Source organism: Sminthopsis crassicaudata, chromosome 1 (assembly GCF_048593235.1).
Source record: "Sminthopsis crassicaudata isolate SCR6 chromosome 1, ASM4859323v1, whole genome shotgun sequence".
NCBI lineage: Eukaryota > Metazoa > Chordata > Mammalia > Dasyuromorphia > Dasyuridae > Sminthopsis > Sminthopsis crassicaudata.
The window spans coordinates 731276309-731297009 of NC_133617.1; the positions used below are offsets into that span (position 1 = coordinate 731276309).

General features: G+C 42.4%; 1 protein-coding gene across 5 annotated transcripts in view; it reads left to right on the forward strand.

The window, feature by feature from the left end:
* The window catches only part of PRICKLE2 (prickle planar cell polarity protein 2), a 353317-nt gene that overhangs the window by 278600 nt on the left and 54016 nt on the right, over window positions 1-20701 (forward strand). For all 5 annotated transcript variants that reach the window (XM_074284179.1, XM_074284180.1, XM_074284182.1 and 2 more), the window contains 4 exons: window positions 13885-13998; window positions 17151-17288; window positions 17561-17764; window positions 19494-19680. In XM_074284179.1, the coding sequence (XP_074140280.1) occupies window positions 13885-13998; window positions 17151-17288; window positions 17561-17764; window positions 19494-19680 (643 nt within the window). The remainder of the gene's footprint in view (window positions 1-13884; window positions 13999-17150; window positions 17289-17560; window positions 17765-19493; window positions 19681-20701) is intronic.

Consider the following 20701-nt stretch of genomic DNA (forward strand, 5'->3'; position numbering starts at 1 on the left):
TGAAAGGCTTGATAGGCAGAGTTTATTTCTGAGCTAAATCATGCTTCTTGACCTCCAGTCCAGTGGATTTTTTCTACACCTTCCATTCCTCCAAGTAGAAGGAGAATATTGCAAATCGTATGATTTGGGGCATAGGTTCCAGAAGTAGGGGTGTCTGAGATCTTCCATTCACATTGAAGCTTTGCCTGTGTCATCTGGGGCAAACTGTGTAATTTCTTTCAAGCTATTTTTCTCTGCCCAAGATTATGAGCCCATTCCCTCCCAGGTATGTGAAAACAGACAAGGTGTAATTCCTTGAGATTATCAGAAGGAAGAAAACCAATTATATAATGAAAAGAGCTCTGGTTCTGGAGTCCCCCCCAGCTCTGCTGCTTTCTGCCTATGGGACCTCTGGCACACTGCCCCAACCTTGGGTTCCTCACAAATAAAATAAGGTGGTTGGACAAAATAACCTCTGAGGTCATTCAGAGTCTGGATTTATTAATTACCATTAGTTATTCCAAATTACTATGCATATGCAAGATTATAGAAAGAAACGTGAATTCAGAGTCAGCATGACGTACTTAATCTCAATTCTCTACTTAGAACTTGTGAATTGTTGGCTAAGTCATTTAACTCCTCTGGGCCTCTGTCTTTAAAACTAGAGGGTTGGACTCAGGGATTTTTTTTTCTGTCTTCTTTGGTTTTAAATCTTTGAGAAGTGAAATTATTAGAAAGTACTGATCTCGGAGCCAGAAAGAGCTGAGTCTAAATCGCACTTCCTATTCAGCCTAGGTGACCCTGCTCTCAGGATTCCCACCAAGTCCCTAAGACTGTAGGTAACAGGGGAAGGAGCCTAGCTGCAATTACGTCAATTAAATATCAGATCCATTCAACAACTCTGTGACCATTCCAAGGCCTTCACCTATTCAGTGTAATCCTGGACCATATCACCCTGCCTTTCATTGACAGATGCTCGGAGAATAATTTCTACTCTAAATATGGCCCAAAACAACATAATGGTCTATTTTTTAAAAAAAAGAATCATGTAATTGGTCCTGATAATAAATACTCATTGTTTTAGCATGGCCAGCTTCTTTGTTCACATCTCTATGCAGAGAGAAGTTTGTTATGTTCTCATTATTGAATGTTGACCTAATGTTCATGGTACTTGGGCACAGTTGCCTACAGAGATTGGTATCTTGACTCTCATTAGGGATAGAATTCCAGCTATTGGAAACTAATAAGCAAAGGCCCAGAGGAAGGAAAGTACAGGGTGTGTATGAGGCAAATAAATAGGCTAATGTGACTGAGATACCTGGAAAGAATTGTGTGGGAAAGGGAGATGATGGAATGTCACCATCTTGCACTTGAGTAGACAATAAGAGATCAGACATGAAAAGATTTAAAATGTTTATTTCAATATTTCAAATATCTGTAAGTTTACTGGTGTGAGATTTTCTTCATTGATGCAGATCTCTACCCCTTCATACATTAATAATAAAAAAAAAAACCCTTTAAGTTGTAGGCTTCCTCCCTGCCCCCCAAAAAGGTCATTATCTGGTAGACAAAGTACTGGAGTGAACTCTTGGGAACTTGACTGGGCAGGCTCTAATGGCTCATCTCTGGTCCAGCTTGGTGTTGTGATGTCATAGCCTTCAAGAACCAGTTGATACCATGACGAGGCATGCCAGTCGGATTTTTATGGGCATTTGAGCAGTTGATCATCATTTTCTAAAACTGTTAGATTCAGCTCAGGAATTTCTTCCATCACTAATTTATTCTAGGAGTCTTTGCCTCTACTTAATGAGCATTTTAGCTAACGGAGCAGAAGGGTAAAGAAATAGGATAAGATCATTATATCATCAATCAAAAAAAAATCATTGATGAGTCCACTCTCATACATCTAAGAAACTGTATACAATAAATAGGAAGGACTCAGAGATATTAATTTTAATGTTAATATTAAATATTAATAGCATTTTTCTGTACCAGAAGGGGAAAATCTTTTTTTTTTTATCAAGGATTACTGATACCAGAGAGAGCAATAAATAAAATAATATTTGGCAGTTCCAGATAATAGCTAGTTAAAGGAGAGGGAAGATTAAGTAAAGATTAAAAGTAGCACCCAGAGATTGAGAGCTTGGTGGAAAAGTAAAGGAGATGAAGGGAGGGAGGCTGAGTTGCTTGTTAGAAGAGTATTAATGAAGGCTAACAGTTCTGCTTCTATCCCACTGTTCACTGGGCTGATAAGTTCTCATCTGTTATCACTGCCCTGTGAAATAATAATTAGCAGATTAATCACTGTTCATAGATTTTCAACTGCTCTTTTTTCTTAACTCTGCAGAAGCTTTACAATGTCAGATACTCCGGGGAAATTCATTTCTGGCCTCTGTAGAAGCAGTGGCCAGAACTACGCCACCATAAGAAGGATAACCGGAGATAGTTGGTTGAATTTAATATTTAAGTGCTATCTTCATGATGTATTTTCATATATTTCCATGGTCACTCAAAGTTTGCTATAAGCTGTTAATTTTATTTTGGCACATGGTAAGTAGGTAATTTAATTGATTAAATCAAATGAGATAACGTGTTCAATGTTCTTTATAAATCTAATATATTAGCTATTAATAATATTAATAAGTAGATTATAGACTGCTCAAAATCAGGAGCTGCATCTTATTCCATGTATGTAGCCTCACTATTCAGCATAATCACTGTCACTTAATATTTGCTAAATTGAATTAAAGGGTTACTTGAAATCAAAAGGAGGCAAGCTGGCTTTAGCTTTCCCTATCCCAAAGAATTCTCATCTCTGGTTTATATTAAGAGGGAAAAGCCATAATGTGAATTATTCAGAATGAAGTAATCTAAAAAGTTTTTGTTTGGCATTGGAATATTCTGAATCACTATGTGTAGAGCAAAGGTCCCTTCTGAAATTAGCTCGAATATAGCAAGATTTGACTTGCTTGGGTATGTGGCAGCAGGACAGCAAAAGAGAAAGACCAGGAGCCTTCTCGGAACTTGTGGCAGATCAAGTTAGAATTATAGATTTTCTATGGAAAATTCACCAAACAAATATTAATGCCTGACATTTATATAGCAGTGTTATAAAGTTGCTAAATGGTTAACATATATCATCTGATTGGATATACACACTAACCTTCTAAATTAGTTTAAATGTTTTAATTTTATTTGTACATATTTAAGTTTTTCTATTATTTATATCTATGGAAATTTCACTTTATAGATAAAGGAGATTGTGTCTTAGTAAGACTAAGTAATGTGCTCAAATCTTATCGCTACTAAATGGCAAAGAGATTTTAAACTGATATCTCTTGACTACAGATTCAATATGGTTTCCATAATAGCGTGATGTTGAAATATTGATTTGTATGTATGTATGTATATATGTGTGTATATATTTATATATAGAAATGTTTATTTATGTATATGTACATATATATCAAAATGTTGATTTGTATATGTGTATATATATATATGTTTATTTGTATAGATGTGCATAAATGTTGATATGTTTGTATAGATGTGCATAAATGTTGAAATGTTGATTGTATATATGTATATATAAATGTTTATTTGTGTATATGTACATATATATCAAAATGTTGATTTGTGTATATATATAATGTTTATTTGTAGAGCTGTACATAAATATTGATATGTTTATTTGTATAGATGTGCATAAATGCTGAAATATTGATTTGTATATATGCATGTTGATTTGTGTGTATGTACATATATATTGAAAAGTTAATGTGTGTATGTGTAGATATATAAATGTTTATTTGTGTGTATATGTACACAAATGTGTGATACGTATATATATATAGAAATGTTGACTTGTATATATGTACATATACAGAGATGCTGATTTATGTATATGTGTGTATATACATATATATAAAATGTTGATTTGTGTTTGTATATATATATATATATATATAGAAATGTTGATGCGTGTATATATAAATGATGATTTATGTGTACATGTGTATATATGCATGTTGATTTGTGTACGTGTACATATACACACATATGTGTATACATACTATGGTAGCAGATGTGTGCATGTATGTGTTGTGTGTGTGCATGCATAATACATTCATGCACGACCCTGATGTCATGTCTCATGTGTACACGTGTGTGCTGTACACATGTATGTTTTGAATGAATATATGTTTTACACATGTGGGGGGGTAGCCTAGGGATCTTAAGTCAATCAGTTCTGCTAACAGGAAGAAGTTAACTTAATCTTGGGTGCCCTTTGAAATCAAGACACCTGGAGAATTGTGGAACCGCCCACCTGTGTCTGTTCCTAACAGGCGTTTTATCGTGTCTAGCTAAAAAGTCTACAAGAGGTCTGAGTCTTTTATTCTTAAGGTCTTACCAAAGGCCTTCTCCTGAGCTGCCGAAGGAAGTACCCAATTGGGTCACTGGTAGAGTTTGGTTTTTTAAACCCTAGAAAGTGAGAACTCTTGTCCTTCCAGCAGAGGCATTTTTTAAAATTGCTTTATTCATACATTTATGGTAGACCTGAGGGCGGAGCTGGGGTACGGGAATTCATCAGAGTCATTTTGCGGATCCTGATGTCCTTGTGTCCTGGTCTTTCTGCCCCTGAGCCAGAGACTGTGGCCCCCATTTGTCAGCAATGTGTGAATTGCACTGTCTTTGTATCTAGAGGCCCATCTGCAAGGACTTTCCAGGGGGTGCGAGATAAGCTCCAGACCACAAATCCTGGACTCTCAAGGGCAGAAATAGGAAGGATCTATAATGATTTGGTTTTCAGGCCCCTGCCTACACACATGCCCTGCTTAATCAATCTACTTCACCAGCACATGCCGCTCGGAAGTGGAGATCCAGAGATTAGAAGGAGCTTTTCAGATGGTTTGCACTTATGATCTCTGGCAGCAGAGTAGATCTTCATGAGTTCAGCTCATGTGTGATTCTTGGGAAATCACTTAACCCCAATTGCTGAGAATAGGAGAGGAGAGACAGAGAGACTGAGAGAGACAGAGACAGAAACAGAAAGAGAGAAAGAGAGAGAGATAGAGACAGAGATAGAAACAGACTGAGATAAAATAGAGAGATAGAGAGAGAAATACAGAGAGACAGAGAGATAGAGAGACAGAAATAGAGAAAGAGAGGGAGAAATAGAGAGAGATAGAGACAGAGATAGAAACATAGACTGAGATAAAATACAGAGATAGAGAGAGAAATACAGAGAGACAGGGAGATAGAGAGACAGAAACAGAAACAGAGACAGAGAGTTGGAGTCAGGCCCCTGGGTCTGAAACTTGTTTCTGCTTCTACCTACATGTATGACCTCGGGCAAGACATCTCAGGCCTCTGGGCCTTACCTATAAAACCAGAGGTTTGGATCGGAAGGCCTGGAAGGTCACTTGTAGCCCTAAGTATGACCTGAGTGCACATGGACAAGGACAAACAAAGCCTAGCAGCCGTAATCTTGGAATGCTCCATATAAAGTTGGAGGGACTTCAGGGAATTCAGTCTGAAACCCTCATTGTTTTCAGATAAAGACACGTGTGCCCACAGGGATTGTGACACATGAAGCAGAAGCAGGTTCTATCCCACATGCTCTTTCTCAAGCTCCCACATTCCTTTTTTGCCATTCTGAGCTCTTTCTTCAAATTCCTGGGACTTAAAAAAAAAAAATTAGGCGATGCCCTTAACTAACAGATTATTCACTTAACCAAAAGGAAATATCTATCCTAACTGAAATGGACAGTTTAATCTTCTAAATGTCCTTAAAAGGGAAACGAGTTAAGGAGTCATAGGAAGGAGAAAGATTCATTAATGTGACTTGAAATTATAGTACATGAATTTGGGAAGTAATGAAATCATTTTCCTCGATTTATTCAAACGCAGTTGGCTTAGCTTTAAAGAACATTCTAGCTTCTCTTACAAGACTTATCCTCTAGCCTCCCTTTAAAAAAAAAAAAAGTACCACACTGTCAGTAATTTTCTTTCCTTATCTTTTTCCCTCTCCCCTCTCTTTTCTTTCTTTCTTTCTTTTTTCCCTTTCTTCTTTTCTCCTTTCCTTCCTTCCTTCCTTCCTTCCTTTCCTCCTTTCCTCCTTCCTTCCTTCCTTCCTTCCTTCCTTCCTTCCTTCCTTCCTTCCTTCCTTCCTTCCTTCCTTCCTTCCTTCCTTCCTTCCTTCCTTCCTTCCTTCCTTCCTTCCTTCCTTCCTTCCTTCCTTCCTTCCTTTCTTCCTTCCTTCCTTCCTTCCTTTTTTTTCTTTCTTTCAATAGAGGGAATGGTCCAGATTTACTTTGCTTCTCTCTTACCCCTCTGTCCCATTTTTGCCATTGTGTGAGAATCCAGCAGTGCATTAGGGAAGCCAGGGCCTGGAGGGAACTTATTCCAACATAGCCACTTGCTTTCTTCTTTCAGAGACATCTCTGTTGCACTTGAATAAAAAGCTCCTCACTTGAGCTCTTTATTTCCAATTTTTATTTGAAGTTGTGGGAAAGGAATAAGTATGATAGAGACATTGCTTAGATATTAAACTGTGCTCCCCCAAAAAAAATTGTTTCAGAGGTAAGCCAATTTAAATTGGCATCTGCATATCTAAGAGAAGAGATTGGGGGGATTGGAGGTGTTGCAAGATGGGGTGCTAGTTATCCTCTCAGATGCTACTAATGAAGGTCATTTGCAGAATTCTTGCACCAAAGAATTTTTGCAAAGGGATGAGGGACAGAAGCACAGGCAAAAGAAGTCCCTTATCCATTCTCTGTGCTCAGAATTGCTTTGTTAAATGAATATCATTGAAATATCCATCTGGGGAACCAATGGGCACTTTTAATAAAACAAAACAGCAACAAAACCCAACTTGGTACTGGAGATGCATGTGGTGTTGTATGGCTTGGTTTCTCTCTGACACGCTTTCCAAGGTGGCCCATTTCTGCTTGTCATCCCTCCTCTGGGGTCGCCATTGATTGCCTCTCCATGTGGCAGGTAGATTAACTGAGAGGCAAGGAGGTTCCAATTCTCTTAAAATGCAGGCTAGGGAGATCAGGAAATAAAGACCCAATGTTGTGATTAGTCCCTTGGTTAATATAGGCTTCTATAAAATCTTCTCATGTTTTAGTGCATGGAATAGCGCGCCAGAGATGAGAGTTCCATTTCTGAGCATTCCAAATCCTCCTCCCCTCTCCTTCTCCCTGTCCGCTAGCATTCCCACTGGGAGTCAGAGCTAAAGAGGAAGGGCATGGGGATGTGGGAAGAAACAAGGCCTGACCCTTCCCTGGGCTTGGCTTCTGGATTCAGTCTAGATTGTCCCCCAGTGCCTCCCATAGTTCTGCCCTTGACCTCAAAGACATTAACCATTTTATAAAGAGGTACTCTGGGCTGGCAGAAAGAAAACCTGTGTGATCAGAGATTTAGGGTTGGAAGAGACTCACGTCACAGCTCATTTGGTCTCTATATTTCACAGATATGAAAACTGAGGCTCTAGTCCAGTGGTCCTCAAACTTTTAAAATAGGGGGCCAGTTCACTGTCCCTCAGACTGTGGGAGGGCCGGACTGTAGTAAAAGCAAAAGCTCACACTCTGTCTCCATCCCTCAGCCCATTTGCCATAACCTAGTGGGCTTCAATAACATCCTCAGCGGCTGCATCTGACCCGCCGGCTGTAATTTGAGCAGGCTCTAGTATCATCAAAAATGGAATTTGAACCCAGACCCAGCACCAGTGTTCTTTCAGCTTCCTAAGAAGCTTTGTGCCAGACACTGAGCTAAGGGGCTTAACCCTTACCTTCAAGAAGCTGATAGTCTATCAGGAGAAACAAAAAACCAAAACATGTCAGGGGAAGGAGCTGGCTCTGAATGACTTGGGCTTCCCCAATGTCCTTGTGTCTCATTTTATTCATCTATTAAATGACAAGGTTGGACTAGATGTTTTCTGAAGTCCCAGATCTAGATAGAGGATAGACATTTTTTAAAAATTATAAAATAACCTCAGGGATGGGAGGCATTTATGGCTGGATGCTAGGGAGCAATCAGGAAGGACTTTCAACTTTGGAATCTGTATATACACACATATAAACACATACACACATATATTTTTGTATACAGCCATTGATGGAATTAATTTTGTTTGACAGCAAGCACTGGCATAGGGGGTTGAATGGGAGAGAAAATACATTTTTGTTCTTTTTTTTTTTTTTAATAGAGAGGGTTGCTACAGATGTGAGATGTTTCATGCACTTTCAAATGACGTTGTTGCATTGTTAGCTTTATTTAACTGCTTCACTTTGTTAGAAGAGACCTCTCAGCAAGTGGAAGCAATCTGTAAGTGTTTGTGATGTAAAAACAAAACACATGAGTAAAACTTTTTAAAAATAAAAGCCTCATGTGGGATATGGTTCTTAGGCTGGGCACTGAAGGATGCTAAGAGGTTTGAGTGATGAAGGAGGACTGCAGATGAGAAATGGAATACTGTGTGTGGTTGGGTTGAGGGGGGCAGAGGGGGATAGCCCTGGGCTCAAAAGTGAAGGGATTTTTCATTTGGCCAAGCCATTTCTTTTTTATTTCATTTTATTCATTTATTTTATTTATCTTTATTTCATTCTCACATTTAGAAAATGGAAGTAATAATAATAATAATAGCCTAGCACTTAATCTGTCTACATTTCATCCTCATGAAAGTAAGTGTTACTAAAAGTCCCATTTTACCAGTGAGGAAACTGAGCCAGGTGGTTAAATAACGTTATTCCCATAGTTCTATAGCTAGTATGATGGAAGCAGAAATCAAACCCAGCTTCTTTCTATGTCTAGGTCTTGTATTTATTACACCTATACAGGTGTAAAGTTGTTTCTCGAATAATAAGAACTGGCCTTTCTTGAGCTCTTCCAGATCTACATAACTCTACCCAGTATCTCATTTAAGTCTCACAAATAGCCCCATGTGGCCCTATTGCAGGGGTGTGTGATTATCCCCATTTCACAGATGAAGAAACTAAGATTCTGGGAGGATTAAATGACCGGCCTATAATTAATTATCCAAGTGACAAGGATCCAAGTGGGATTTGACTACAGATCTTCCTGCACCATATCTGGCTTATCTACCTTGCTAGATTAGTACGACATAGGGGTATCAAAAGAGAAGTGAGTGAAAATCCTTGGGAAAGTGGAGGGCAGTCTGGTGCCAGATGTCATTATTTGTGCTTTTCCCCAAATCGAAACTCCCTTCCCCCGCCCCTTCTCAACACTTCCTCTACTAGCATGTGACTCTCTCCCTCTGTGCCCAGGAGAAATGCCATCAAATCATCAGTTCCTTCTTCACCAGCACAAATTCATTGCAAACTGGGTGAGGTCCCAGAACCTCAGTCTCTTTATTCTCTCTAAATCTCTTCCCAGCCCAGAGAGGAAATGAACTTCCCTCCCATTTGCAAAGGCTTAAACCAAGACTTTAACCCAAAGCTCTCCATGACCGTGTTCGGGAGAATATCTAGTGTCTTTGGTGAAGGAAAAGTCACCCCTCCAGTAAAACTTAACCTTTTTTGTCACGTTCCCTTTGGCCACCTAGTAAAGACCCTTTCTCACAACAATATCTTCAAATGCCTAAAAGACAAAGGTATACAGAGGAAACCAATCGTATCGAAATAAAATTTTCAAACTATTTTCCAAAATGTTCATGGATCCCAGGTTAAGAATCCCTGACTTAAGATCCAAGTCTGGCTCTGAACTTGCTGCTTAGGTCCCACTCTCATGCTGACTTTTGGGTAGGTAGACAATCAGCAAAGAAGCCAGGAGGTGAAAAAGGATCCAAACGGGTGAGGATGGCTTGCTGGCAGTTGTTGTCCAGAGACTTGTTTATTTCCTCATGGCCGTTAGCGAGTAAAATATGTTTGGGCAAGAAGGAAATCGTACACAGGACTTTTCAAGGCTGGAGCCAAATGGGTTTTTGGAGTGCCAGGAAGTACACTGAATATTTCCCCTCACTGGTTGCTTTCTTTCTATTTATTTTGGGCTATACAGTAGTTTTATTATGGAGAAAGATGGAGGGAAAACATATTCACCATTTCCGAATTCAGCCAGAAACAGATCTGGAATTCAGGAGAGCTATTTTTTGCCTTCTCTCTCCAATCCATCTGCTTCCTCTGTATTCTGGTGAAGATTGCCAAGGGGGAAAAGGGGACCGTTCTTGGACAGTGCTAGAGGAATGTATTTTTCTTCCTGGATTATCAAGTGATTCTAAAGACTAGATTCATCAACAAGCTTTTATTTTCATCGATTTCTCCTGTAGTCTCACATTAAGAGGATATTCTCAGTAGATTTTCATTTGGATTGAGAGAGGAAAATTTTGCATCCCCAGCAGTTAGCACATAGTAAACCCCTAATAAATGTTTGTTGACTGACTAATTTAGTGTCAAGTATTCAGAGGATAAAGATGAAAGGATGTTATTGTCAGAAGGGATCTCACTGGGCGTCCAATCAAAACTCATAACTGAAAAATGAATCTCTACCCCAACATCCCTGACAGATGGTGATCCAGCCGTCCCCGAAGTAATCCATATACTTTCTGATTACATCAGGCTGGTAAAATGAACATATAAATAATGAGAGTCACCAGACTGACGAGTGACATGATATTCATGAAGACTAAAGCTCATGGCGAAATGGAAAATGCCCTTGATTGGGAATCAGGAGTCATGGGTTCTAGACTTTTAGTGGATCATCACTTCTCTGGGTTTCCCACTTTCTTCACCTGGGAAATGAGAAGTTTGGACTCAATGATCTCCAAAGCTTTTTTCCATTTATAATTTTATGATTCTCTCTGGAGCCTAGAATGGCAATGAGAGGAACTGGATGACTTGATCATTGGACAGATGAAAGTCAATCTCAGTAATGAATCCTTTAAATAATTTTGAAACTGGCCCATAGATTTCTACCTGTTAACCAACAAGTCAACACTGGCTCGCAAAATTTCATAACTTAGGCCTATATTGTGGTTTGATTTTTAGAAGCTTAATAATGATGATTAGTAACATTTTTTGGTCTACACTGATATAGAGAGCTCGTCTCTATATTGATGCAGGTAGGCTACTCACCTGAAACTTAGAAAATTGCCTGTGGCCCCCAAAAGTGGTCAGTCAGTCAATGATGTTTGTGGACTGATTTATTAAATTTATTATATACTCACAATATGTTGGGGGATGCAGGACAAAAGAATAAAGGAAGGAAAGAAGGAAAGAGAGAAAAGAGAAAGTGAAGGAAAGGAAAGGAAAGGCAGGAAGGAGAGAGAGAAGAAAGGAAAGAAGGAAAGGAAGGAAGAGGGAGGGAGGAAAGAAGGAGAAAATAGAGAAAAGGAGGAAGAGAAGAAAGGGGGAACAAAGACAGGGTAAAAAGGAGTGAGAATGGAAGGAAAGATTGATTCATTATTAAATATTGTCATATTTGTTAACTAAATAAAGATTAAAGAAAAAAATAACTATATAACAGGGAGGGAAGGACTGTATCAGGAGCAGAATTTGACCCAAGTATTCCTGATTTCATAGCTAGCAATCTGCATACCACACTATACAATAATAATAATGATAATGATGATGGTAATAAAAGTGAAATCATTATAAAGCAAGTTGAGGTGTTCAAAGTACTTTATAGCCATTATTTCATCCTCCTGCACAGTCACTTGAATTTCCAATTAAAAAAAAAAAAAAAAAAAAAAAAGCTATTGCAAAGCCCATTTGATATGGGACATATCTGGCCTGGAGGAGACTCTGCAGAGGCCTAGCCCAGCCCAGCCAACCACAGGCCTAGGCCCTGAGACCAAGGATTTGGCTGAGCTTCCTAAGCTCCCAAGAGCCCCTAGGGAGGGCTTTGAATTGTGGCTGAGTGCCGCACGTGCACACACACACACACACACACACACACACAGAATCAGGCTGTAATTGTACCATCCTTATTATTCCAGCATGAATAATGAATCATTCAATATTAATAATTGTTCCTAATGTGATAAACATAACAGGAATTGTGAAGTTGATGAACTGATGTGGAACCAAAGGCCCTAGCAGGTAACTGGCCTGAAGGCACGGAGCATTCGGCAGCCCCATGTCTCCAGAGCCCGGGATTCATTAAACTTAGCTTATTTCCCAAGAGGAACAGCATAGAAGGAGCCCTCCCTTCCAAAGAGAGGAATAGAGGGCATTATGTAGCATCTTAAATCATAATACCATAATTCTAATTATCCTAGTCTTAGAATGGGAAAGGACCGCAGAGAAAAGATCAAGGTCGACCTCTGCGTTTCAAGCTGGGGAAACTGAGGCTCAGAGAGACATGAAGAGATAGGTTTTCTGAGCCACATGGTGACGGAAGGAAGGTCCGAGAGCCAGGAATATCTTCAGACCCTTGTAGCCGTATGACTCTGAATAAATAAGTCACCCGCTCTCTCTATGTCATAGGCAAGATTTTTAAGTTGCAAAGGTGAGACGCATATTGTTGGGGAATTTTCCTACATCTCCAGCCTCTCTCATTCCAAATCCAGAGCCTGGCCCACCATTCCAAGCAGCTTCTTCTCATGTACAAGCAGATGAACGGCCAGCGGTCAGCTTCTGGTCCTAAATTATGTCTCACTTGGGCTGTGTGTGTGTAACTATTCATGAACTGGAGGAACAGAAGGTGATTTGGGGCCATCTTTTTGCCTTGCTTCTGTGTCTCTGCCAAATGCCCCCAGGGACATAGCATGGAAGGCAAGAGTCCAGACTCAGCCATTCTGTGATTAGCTTTGTTTATCTACAGCCTTGCTTCTCTGTTAAGACCATGCAGACATGCACACAGACATATACAGATAGATTTATATGTGTGAAAAAAATGACTTTCTTGTATTTTTTAAACTGGTTATTTCAAAGCTAAGAAGGCACCTATCCATCAGAATCAATCAGTGCTTAAATGTATTTAGATTTTCCCAGTCTCTTCACCTAACACTCTCCAAATCTTTAACCACCCATCAAAAAAAAAAAAAAAAAAAATCCCAGAACTCTGGCAGAATCCAGCAGATCTCTGATTTGATTTCCCTGCCTTCCCTCTGCCGAGCCCCACCACGTGAATACCTTTCTTTACGGGAGCCGCAGGTGATGGTGGCGGATTCTTGAGTTTTCCATGGTGTCATCAGGACTGTGTGCAGGCTCCTTCCCGGCCTCCCCTGAACATCCTTTTCTTTTTATTGTTTTCCACACTTGAGCATGCCCATTGTAACCACAGGTTTCGTGGAATTTTTAAGAGCCTATTTTCTTTCATCTGAGCAATTTTGGGTCGGTGGGGACTTAGCAGATGGGTATTGGGACGAACAAACATCAAAATCCAAGACAGGAGCCTTTCCAGAAGTTCTCGGTCCTTAATGCTTTAGTAATTATTTCTAATGACACGCTGGGGAGCCCGGGATCGAGCATTCTGCTCCCAGCCTTCAGCCTGCTGGGGTGCTTCCTTGCCACGGCGGGCCAGAGCCGGAGGGCTTGGAGTAGGTGGAGGCTGAGGTTCCTGAGGAGTGTGTCGATTGCCAAGGCGCAGCTTTCCCCTCAGTGCAGAAACAGGCACTGACATATCCCCTTGGCCAGGGATGCACGCCAGAGTGCCGGAGTCTACCTGAGAAAATGGTAAAGTCCAGCCTTCGGGAAGCCCTCCCCTGAAGGCCCCGCGCCCTTTGCTGGGACGGGGCTTGGATTTACCTGAGCTCCAGGCGAGGGTGAAGCTTCCTAGCTTTTCCCTGGATGACACACACGTCCCTCTCGGAGCGGGGTCACACACCTGGGCAGGTGCTGGTCTGGTCTAAGGGCCTTGTACCTGCGTGGTCAGTTAGCACATATGGTGCAGTCTGAGTGCATCGGCCAGGGCGGTAACCGCTGTCTGTTTTCTGACCCCCAGGTCCACCAGTATTATAGCTGTCTCCCAGAAGAGAAGGTGCCCTATGTCAACAGTCCTGGAGAGAAGCTGAGGATCAAACAGCTCTTGCATCAGCTGCCTCCCCACGACAATGAGGTAAGGAGCCCCAGACCGTTCCTGGAAGAGTAAAGGCATGGTGGGGCTAATCCCTGTCCCAGCACCGGAGGTTTCTTCAAAGACAAAGCTGGGTCTTTATATTTGAGACTCCAATTTCTGTTTAGTTTATGTGAGCCAAAAAAAACTCGCTTAGATTCCTGGGGAGGGGGGGGTATCTAAGTCAGGGCTTCAGATTGGAGGGTATCGTCCCATGTGGCGTCCCAGGGGGACGACCTGGAACATGTGCACAATGAAATCAGCGGCTCGTGTCCATACTTGCTCAATCTGAAAAGAAAAATCTGTCCATTTGGTGACTGCAGTTGTTAGAAATGGTTGGAATCCATCTTGCCAGTTCTGGCCTGGTAAATGCACTGGGGCTGCCATGGATTTTCACCACCGGTACCTGTGCATTGAGTGCTTACCTCTTTCTTGGAATGAGCCAGGTGGTTGGATTTGTAATTCTGGACACATGAGTAATCGTTTACCCAGGCAGCATTAATGTCATGCTTCAAGGCCTAGGAAGTACTTTGTCTCTTTGACCTCATATCAACCTAAGGAGGGACGGGCTATTATTTTCCCATTTTGTAGATGAGAAAACTGAATCAGCTAGTAAGTGTGTGAAGAATGGCTGTCTGCGTGTTTGTCACTACTGAGTCCATGTCTTTTAATTTGGTGAAAATTTGTTAAATTTAATGTTAAACCTAGCATGTCATTAGAAATGATTATTAAGCACTATGGACTTCTGGGAATGCTCACCTTTTGGATGTTGAAATTTGTTCATCCTAACACCAATGACCCAAAATTGCCCAGATGAAAGAAAATAGGCTCTTAAAAACTCCACAAAACCTCCGGCAAGACATTCTTCTTTAACAAATGAAAGTCAGAGAAGTGAACGTTTCCAATCCCTGAACTCACCTACGAGTGAGAATTTTGAAATGTGCTTTTTATGACCCCTCATGCCTCAGGCAACAAGATTTATAAACTGGAAATGAATTTTTTTTTTAAATGCTGGGGGAGGGGAAGGGAGATAATCCCATAAAAAGAAGCTGCTTTCTACTCCCAGACATTTACAAGGCTCATATAAAAGGCCCAGATTAAGATCTAATGAAAGAAAGAAATCTCTTTGTGAGATGGTGTCATCCATCTGACACTCCCAGGTTGGGCCCCTGAAGACCAATCCTTTAGATGCCTTTGAGCATTTCTGTATCTTGGTTTCTTTTTATTTGAAGGAAAAAGGAAAAGGGCTGGGTGATTTTCAGGCCCTAAATAAGATCCTCCGAGGAGAGCTGTCCTGGATGTGGACGTTTGGGCCTTCTCTTGACAATACCCCCAGTCTTGCTTTATACTATACAATAGATTATTAAAAGGCTGCCATTTAAACCAGACCTATTTTTATCTAAATAGGCTTTCCCTTTCCCCTTTAAAATTGAAAGAGAGACTTGTAAAAATGCCTAATGAGCCAATTCAGGAATGAGTATACAGAGTTTTTCAAGATTCTTTTAAAAGTTTGTCCATAAAACCTAAATACGTGTTGGGGGCTGCTCACAGTCTCTCTCGAACGCGAGCACACAGATACTTTTCTATCTTTATCCATCAGCGGATCTCTCTGGATGGGGAACTGTGGCTCACGGGCGTTTAAAAAAAAAAAAAATGAAAAGTGATACCGTACAAATTGCCTTTTCATTTTAGTGACAATTTAATACGTTCAAATCAGTGGGCAAATTAGGCCCATTCAGCATGCTCATTTTAGAACAAAAGATAATTGGTAAGGTAAATATGCCAACCATTCACTTCTTCCCTCAAATCAGACAATCTGATCATAGGCAGAAGCCACGTGCTGGGCTTTCAGAGAAACCACTGGGCCCAGCCCGAGCAGCAGGGCCCTGTCCCGGCCGGCTACGTGACCTTAGAAAAGTCACTTCATCTCTAAGGAGGGCTGGACCAGATGACCTCCATGGACCTTGTCAGAGGAGGAATGCCCCTTGAATTATTTAATAATAATAGCTAACAGAGTGCTGCAGCAATTGCAGAGAGTTTTTATATACATTATCCCGGTTCATCTTCACAACAGCCCCATGCTGTTATTATCCCCCTTTTACAGATGAGGAAAGTGAATCTAAGAGGGAGTGTTCCTTTAAAGTGAAGCAAGACTCAAATCCAGCTGTTGGGACTCGTTTTTCTTTAGAGAGTTGGAAGCCATCCATCTGACATTCAGTCCCAAGATGGGCTTCCGTAGACCAACCTAAAGGAAATGGAGGAGAGTTCTTCCATCTTGGCTCACCATATCTGGGGAAGGGGCGGGGGCAAATTTTTAAGCTCCGAAAGAGATCCTGAGATGAAAAAATAAAGGTCCTGGAGTTTGTCTGCTTAGCTCCCTCACCAAAAGCAAATGCAAACAGAAAAACCAAGCCCCTTCTGCTTCCCTTCCCAAACACACGCCCCTAAGTAAATATGCTTGTGTGTGCACGTCAGCACCCAGAATGCCTTGGAAGGAATTTCTGAGACCCTCTTCTCCCTCCCCACCACTCCCTTGGCTCATTTCACTGAAGTCTTCCATAAACAAAACAGGAGAGCACCAGATAGAAGTATCAGGTGCGACAGGGTCCATCAGCAGCTCCTCAGACTAACTGAATTGGCATCTTGCAGTAGGGAGTCGTGTGAGATTCATGGCAAATCTAGGAAGAGGTCCAACCCTTTCATTGAGTCTCTATTCAGCTCTATCTTTCTTTTAAAAAAATACAATTTGGATTTCAGGCTAATTGGAAAGACTCAAGGTTCAATCCAGTAAACATTTATTAAGCACCTATTGTGTTCCAGGAACTGTCCAAAGTGCTGGCTACACAATTAATAAAAAGACTACTGAACTCAAGGAGCTCATAATCTACTAAGGGGAATGGAGAGGAAAAACATACAAAGGGAGGCAGGAAAATTGGGGTGGGGGAAGACATAGTTTCCTAGTTTTCTGAACCTTTTTTGTTTACCTTGAACTGATCCTTATAAAGATTTTCTTTAAGTGACCATATGTCAAAAGGTCATTAAAATGTAGGCGGGGATGGTCGATCCAACCTCTATCGGGCCATCTTGGGGGCTCAGAGGCCAAGAGCAGCAGTCCTAATGAGCTCCATCTTTCCACGATTTCTCTGCGTCTCCAGGTCCGATATTGCAATTCCCTGGATGAGGAGGAAAAGAGGGAGCTCAAACTCTTCAGCAACCAAAGGAAAAGGGAGAATCTGGGCCGAGGAAATGTCAGGCCGTTTCCGGTCACTATGACAGGAGCCATTTGTGAACAGGTAAGTTTGGGCAAAAGCCTCAAAAGACCAAACTAGTCACATCCTGACCATTCACATTGGAGGGAGATGAGGGGCCCCCAAAGCTCCTTCAAAGGCAGAAAAAAGAATGGCTCTAATAGGAAGACGATGTTGATCCTTCCATCTGCTCAGGGCTAACCAAGGCTTGGTGGGGCTAGAAAACTGGGCTTCTGTTCGTTTTCCTCCCAAACGGAGGCCGCCCCCCAGCCCTGAGGCCCCTTCTCAGCCGGTGCCCCTCTTCCTCTCTCCTGCAGTGCGGAGGCCAGATTAATGGAGGTGACATTGCGGTCTTTGCGTCGAGGGCTGGGCATGGGGTGTGCTGGCACCCCTCGTGCTTCATGTGCACCGTGTGTAACGAGCTCCTCGTGGACCTGATCTACTTCTACCAGGATGGGAAGATGTACTGCGGCAGGCACCACGCCGAGTGTCTGAAGCCTCGCTGTGCGGCCTGTGATGAGGTAAGAGTGGGCCCTGCCAGCCCGGAGCCTTCCTCTGGCTACCAGGCGTGTGTACCGGGTGCCCTGCCCGCCACCCGGGCTCAGGGAACCATCAGAGGCAGAAACCTAGAGGCTCCCCTACCTTTTTTTTATAAACTTAAGTTTACAAAAAGTTAATTAGGAATCCCTCCCATCCCAGTGACCAAAATGTCTTTAGCAAAAGTCATCAATAAATATTGGTTTAGCACAAAACTGAGAGCCTTAGATTTTGAGAATTTTTTGTCAATAGCCTATAGCCCCAAACTAACTTCTCTTGGACTCATATTCCTTAGTGTTGATCTAACATTCAGAAAAAAAAAAAAGAAATCCTAGCAAAGGCGCAGAAGCTTGTGTAAGAGAAATTCCAAACCTGAACAGCATTGCAACTGGGAAAGGTTTGGGGCTTAAGTCTATCAGGAGTTTCTTACTATTTGGGCAAAGAACTAGATTCAATTTCATAGTTTTGAGCACCTGCTGTGTACAAAGCAGTATGTTAAGAATGAAGAAGAAACTGATGACACAGTTTCTGCCCCACTGGGGATAAGATACATGTCTAGGATATCAGTAAAGAGGTGAGCTGGGCCGTGTACCCTCAGAGAAGTGTGTGGCTACTTGGAAGCTTGTTGTGAGGATCAGATAATATTTGTAAAATGCTTGGCATACAGTAGTCACTTAATAAATGCTCTTTTCTTACCTTACAGTAGTCACTTAATAAATGCTCTTATCTTATAGTAGTTAATGTTCTTTTCTTATCTTACAGTAGTCACTTAAATGCTCTTTTAAGGCAACTAGGGTAGTGCAGTGGATAGGGCAGCATGGGCTGGGAATCAGGAAGACCTATCAATTTTGGCCTCAGACATTACTAGCTGTGCGATCCTGAGCAAGTCACTTAATGGGGTTCTTCAATTTCCTCATCTTTAAATGGGGATAATAACAGCCCCGACCTTTCAGTGTTGTTGGCAGGGGTCAAAGGAGATAACATTTATAAAGCACTTAGTGCTGTTCCTGGCACATAGTAGGCTCCATAAAAAAAAATGCTCATTCCCTTTCTTTTCTCTTATATGAGTGAATGAAATTGTAGAAAGTGCTCCACAGAGCAAGAGGGAACCAGGGTCACAATTGTTGGTGTCAGGAGGCAGCAGGGGCCAGTGCTTGGAGAACTGGTCTCGTTGTAGGGAAGGCCGAATTCAATCTGGACTCTGAAACGTACTGTGTGATCCTGAGCAAGTCACTTACTCTCATAGCGCCCCCATCGAGTAATGCTTCAGGACAAGGAATAGATGGCTTCTGATGGCCCTATTGACAGAGGGAGGTGTTTATACCAACACCACTGAAGGTGCAGGTTCATCCCGTATCCTCAAAAAACAACATCGACTTTTAGTTGGTGTAGGGAGCGTCAGAGAAAGGCAATTTATTACTTATTTTGCCACTTAAATTCTGGAAGAGTTGTTTGGGGATGATGAAAGCTTATAGTCACAAAACAATGGTGGGATTTGAATCCGGGTTCCTGAGTTTAAGGTCAGCTCTCTACCCATTACCCCACCCTGTCTCTCCTTTTGGCCATCATTATCTCGTCTAGAAGACCACTGACCAGCTGAAACTAAGAAAGATGTGGGCAGCCATTTGTCTTGTGCTTATTGATCTTGAGGATTGGTCGTTGGTCTCCAAGGAGACATGCCCCATGCTCAAGCCTGCTTCTATTCCCCCCCAGATCATCTTTGCAGATGAATGCACAGAGGCCGAGGGCCGGCACTGGCACATGAAGCATTTCTGCTGTTTCGAGTGCGAAGCGGTACTGGGCGGTCAGCGCTACATCATGAAGGAGGGGAGACCTTACTGCTGCCGCTGCTTCGAATCCCTGTACGCGGAGTACTGCGACGCCTGCGCCCAGCACATAGGTAAGGCGTCCCCCTGCGCAGCGCCAAGGGGGGCTCCCTTTGCACCCCACGGGCCGAGCCACGGCCCCTCGAAGGTGATGTCATAGAATGGACAAACTCAAATCTCATTCTGTTACTCATGGCCCGGGAGAGTCAGGGGGATACAAGGACCAGTGATGAAATACTCCCTGTGCTAAGCAAGCTTACATGTATGTGTGGAAATACATTGGCCTATAAGATAATTATGTTTCAAAATATTATATATTTTCATATTTTAATGTAACATTATATACATTATGTATATATATAATGCAACAATATATACATTAGAGCCTGCCCTCAGAAATCTTACACACATACACTTTCTCTCCTCTCTCCTCTCTCTGTCCTCTCCCATTTCACCTTCCCTCACTTTTCATCTGTCTCTCTCTCTCCTTCCCTCCCTCCCTTTCTCTGTCTCTATCTCTCCCTCTTTCCTTCCTTCCTTCCTTCTTTCCCTCCCTCTCCCTCTCCCTCTCTCCCTCTCCCTCTCTCCTCCTCTCCCTCTCCCTCTCCCCTCCCTCTCCCTCTCTTCCCCTCCCTCTCCCTCCTCTCCCTCCCTCTCTTCCTCTCCCTCTCCCTCTCCCTCTCTCCCTCTCCCTCTCCCTCTCCCCCTCCCTCTCCCTCTCTCCCCCTCCTCTCCCTCTCTCCCTCCCTCTCTTCCTCTCCCTCTTCCCTCCTCTCCCTCTCTCCCTCTCCTCTCCCTCTCTCTCTCTCCCTTCCCCTCTCTCCCTCTCCTCTCTCCCTCTCCCTCTCTCCCTCTCCCCCTCCTCTCCCTCTCTCCCTCTCCCTCTCTCCCTCCCTCTCTCCCTCTCCCTCTCTCTCTCCCTCTCTCCTCCCTCTCTCCCTCCTCCCTCTCTCCCCCCTCCCTCTCCTCCTCCTGCCCTCTCCCTCTCTCCCTCCCTCTCTCCCTCTCCCCTCTCCTCTCCCTCTCTCCCTCCCCTCTCTCCCTCTCTCCCTCCCTCTTCTCCCTCTCTCCCTCTCCCTCTCCCTCTCCCTCTCT